The 4131-nt window shown below is 51.6% G+C and overlaps 1 protein-coding gene across 1 annotated transcript in view; it reads right to left on the bottom strand.

The window, feature by feature from the left end:
* Nucleotides 1-6: 6 nt before the first annotated feature.
* Nucleotides 7-4131, bottom strand: part of LOC129859015 (kalirin-like) — a 19168-nt gene continuing 15043 nt past the window's right edge. Inside the window, exons 12-16 of the mRNA XM_055928316.1 lie at nucleotides 3228-3419; nucleotides 2760-2935; nucleotides 2357-2504; nucleotides 1966-2251; nucleotides 7-253 (exon numbers count right to left, since the gene is read on the bottom strand). Of these exons, the coding sequence (XP_055784291.1) occupies nucleotides 15-253; nucleotides 1966-2251; nucleotides 2357-2504; nucleotides 2760-2935; nucleotides 3228-3419 (1041 nt within the window). The 3' untranslated portion in view covers nucleotides 7-14. The remainder of the gene's footprint in view (nucleotides 254-1965; nucleotides 2252-2356; nucleotides 2505-2759; nucleotides 2936-3227; nucleotides 3420-4131) is intronic.

Genomic DNA, 4131 nt, shown 5'->3' with positions numbered 1-4131 from the left:
GTGTGTGTGTGTGTTTACCTGGTTGACCTGACTCTGTAGATGGCGTAGCTGCAAGCCTTGCTCCAGGTGTGTGTGTGTGTGTTTACCTGGTTGACCTGACTCTGTAGGTGGCGTAGCTGCAAGCCTTGCTCCAGGTGTGTGTGTGTGTGTTCGACTATCTGGTGCAGCTCCTTCTGCTTGTCCTGTAGAAGCTGATGGAGCCCCTCCACCTGAGAGGACAGATCAGTCTCCCCCTCAGCCGTCAGCTGAATACCTGGAACACACACACATACACACACACACATACACACACAGACAAACTTATCTATGTGAAAAATATCCCATCCCTATGTGTATGTATGTTTGATGATTATACACTAGATGGTGCTAAGCCATGATGTCACGTTGGAAGAGCCCTTCCAATAGAAATCTGGCTCTTCATTAGTCTTTCTGTGAAAGAAAGACTAATGGGGGATAGCCTGTCCTCGCCTCCTATCTCCTCACATCTTTTGTCAACTGTATTCCAGGAGAAGGTTCCTCCCCTCTGACCTTCTTCTCCAAAAGGGTTTGAGAAGGAGAAGAGGAGAAACGATAGATGCAAGGAATCGTGTGTGTCTGTGTGTGTGTGTGTGCGTGCGTGTGAGTGTATAAGTGCATGTGTGTATTATGTGCACGTGCGCATCAGTGGATATGTATGAGCGTCCATCTGTGTGTGTGTGTGTGTGGTTACCCTGGGATGGTTCGGATCTGAATTCCTCTCACAGTCTGACTGTGAGCGGTCGTCTCCATGGTAAATTCAATATGTACGTTTCCATAGGGACCAGCTGTGCGCTTGAGAAAGCAGTTTCCATGGTAACCCCAATCCCCTTCCCCTCACCCCATCATTCTCAATGTTTCCCCATCTCTCTCTCCCCTTCTTCACATTCACCCCATCTCTCTCCTCTTCCTCACATTCACCCCATCGCTCTCCTCTTCTTCACATTCACCCCATCTCTCTCCTCTTTCTCACATTCACCCCATCTCTCTCCTCTTCCTCACATTCACCCCATCTTTCCTTCTTCCTCACATTCACCCCATCTCTCTCCTCTTCCTCACATTCACCCCATCTTTCTCTCTTCCTCTTTCTCCCACCCTTTACATATTTTTCTTCATTTTAATCTCTCTCCCCTCTTCTCTCTCCCTCCCTCTCATATTCCTCCCATCTCTCTCTCCCCTCTTCGCTCTCCCCTCTTCTCTCTCCCCTCTTCTCTCTCCCCTCTTCTCTCTCTCTCGCTCTCATATTCCTCCCATCTCTCTCTCCCCTCTTTTCTCTCTTTCCCAAAACTTGTCTCCCTTTCTCTCTTATTCCTCCCATCTCTCCCTCCCTCTCTCTCAGCCTCTCCTTCCTACTTGTTCATACGATGAATCCCTCTGTCCCTCGCCCCGAACATTCCAACTATACGGCATCTCACTCTCTCTACCAGTCTGTTCAAGTCAAGGAGGAGGTATGTTATAGGTGAGGGATGGCTGAATGAACAGAGCGAGGCGTTTCACTCTGCAGTCTGACTGCACTCTCCACAGGGGCACTTTGACCAATCACATTAGCTGTTGTCATACGTCATCTTTGCTAACTGGCTAAATGCCCAGAGGGGAAGACATGGTACAGACTGAAACATGACTCATTTTCTCAGTGAAATATGTCAGGGTTAAACAGAAAAATGCTGTTAGATTGCTCACAGTTTTTTTGGGGTGAGTGACTCCCATTCATTATTTTCAAGCTTACACGCCCTAGATCCCACAATGCATTGAAAAGCATTACCAATCAAAATATCTCTCCCCCTCTCCTCTCCCTCTCTCTGTCTATCTTACTCTCCCCCCTCTCTCTGTCTTCTCTCTCCCCCTCTCCTCTCCCACTCTGTCTTTCTCAATATCTCTTTCCCCACTCTCTCCTTCTGTACCTTCCTCTCTCTCTCTCCATCCCTCTCTCTGTCTCTATCTCTGTCTTACCTGAGGACTGTACTTCGGTGATGTATTGCTGAAGGTCGTGACCCTGCTGTACGACCTCATAGGTCATGTTGTTCATGGCTAGCCGTCGCTCCATGTGTCTGTGTATGCGCTGCTGCGCTAACGTTAGCCCTTCTGGGTTAGCATCCACTAGCCGCGGTTGCGCTAATGCTAGCTTCTCCTGGTTGGCTTCCACTAGCCGCGGTTGTGCTAGCGTTAGCTTCTCTGTGGTGATGTCCTGGGCCTGCTTCTGGAGGTCCTGCTTCCACGCCTCCATCTCCCCTGACACCTACAGGTGGCAGTAGTGAGAGTCAGAGACCGGCTAAAGCTCAAACACAAACACACTCTCTCACACACCCCACAGCCCCCCCTCCACACGCTCTCCCAGCCCCACCTCCAGAGAACACTGCTGTAGTATGCGTAGCTGCAGATAGACGTCCAGCCTGATCTTCCTCTGGTGGAACAGCTCCTCCAGCTGGACCTGGGCCTCCTCCAATGACTGCAGCACTGACTCCACATGGCCCACTGAACTGCCCTGGGGCCTGGCACATACGCATACAGACATACATATAAACACACACACACGGTAAATACACGGACGAACGCGCACCCACACAAGAACGAACACACACACACACAAGCATGGGGACCAAGCAAACACAAAAACAAACAATCTGAGCCAAATAAACAGAACCAAGGAGAATATCTGACCCAGAGTAAAGAGGTGCAGACCAATGAAACAGGGCTATTGAAAGTGTATGTGTATGCAAGTACAGAATGTGTGTGTGTGTGTTTACCTGAGCTGTAGAATGAGGTCCTCTCCCTCCCTGATGACAGAGAGCGAGGCGTCCTGTGTGTTGGCTTGTTGCTGCTGCTGCTGGCTGATAAGAGCCTGTAGAGCCTCCACTGAGTCAGGACACACACACACCTCCCCCGCCATCTGCCTCTGGAGACCCTCCATCCACACTGACAGCTGCACGGACATTTCACACACACACACACACACACACACACACACACACACACACACACACACACACACACACACACACACACACACACACACACACACACACACACACACATACACACACACACACACACACATATACACACACGCATACACACACACACAGAGTCAGAAAAAAACACATGTAGACACACTTTTTGATGGGGTGTGTGTGTGTGTGTGTGTGTGTGTGTGTGTATATATATGAAATGTCCGTGTGTGTTTATATATGAAATGTCCGTGTGTGTTACGTTACCTCTTTGGTGTGTGTGTAAAAGGAGACAGCGAGGTCCAGCAGTAGCTTCCTCTGCACTACTCTCTGTATGAAGGCCTGCATGCGGAGCTCCAGGTCCCCAGCAGCAGAGTAGATCTCCCCCTCCTCACACTCCCCTGACTGGGCCAGCTGGCCTGCCACCTCCAGCAGCTTCTCAGCATTGGTATAGGTGTTCTACAGAGAGGAGAGGAGGGGGAGAGAGAGAGGGGGGGGGAGAGAGAGAGAGAGAGGGGGGTATACAAAGAGATGTAGAACCATCAGAAGCTTGTCAGGGAATCACCTGCTGGACTTGATAGAGGGAAGCATGAGGGAACACTTTCCAAAGGAAGCCAACAGGTAACAGGGTTGAGGGTGTGAGGACAGGCTACCATCAGGGTCGAGGGTTTGAGGACAGTCTACCCCCGGGGTGGAGGGTTTGAGGACAGTCTACCCCCAGGGTCGAGGGTTTGAGGACAGGCTACCACCAGGGTCGAGGGTTTGAGGACAGGCTACCACCAGGGTCGAGGGTTTGAGGACAGGCTACCACCAGGGTCGAGGGTTTGAGGACAGGCTATCCCCTGGGTTGAGGGTTTGAGGACAGGCTACCATCAGGGTCGAGGGTTTGAGGACAGGCTACCACCAGGGTCGAGGGTTTGAGGACAGGCTACCACCAGGGTCGAGGGTTTGAGGACAGGCTATCCCCTGGGTTGAGGGTTTGAGGACAGGCTACCACCAGGGTGGAGGGTTTGAAGACAGGCTACCCCCAGGGCGGAGGGTTTGAGGACAGGCTAACCCCTGGGTGGAGGGTTTGAGGACAGGCTAACCCCAGGGTGGAGGGTTTGAGGACAGTCTACCCCCGGGGTGGAGGGTATGAGGACAGTCTACCCCCAGGGTCGAGGGTTTGAGG

Source organism: Salvelinus fontinalis, chromosome 7 (assembly GCF_029448725.1).
Source record: "Salvelinus fontinalis isolate EN_2023a chromosome 7, ASM2944872v1, whole genome shotgun sequence".
In the NCBI taxonomy this organism is placed as follows: domain Eukaryota; kingdom Metazoa; phylum Chordata; class Actinopteri; order Salmoniformes; family Salmonidae; genus Salvelinus; species Salvelinus fontinalis.
Note: the sequence above shows the minus strand (reverse complement) of the source record. Positions and strands in the feature narration are given on the sequence as shown.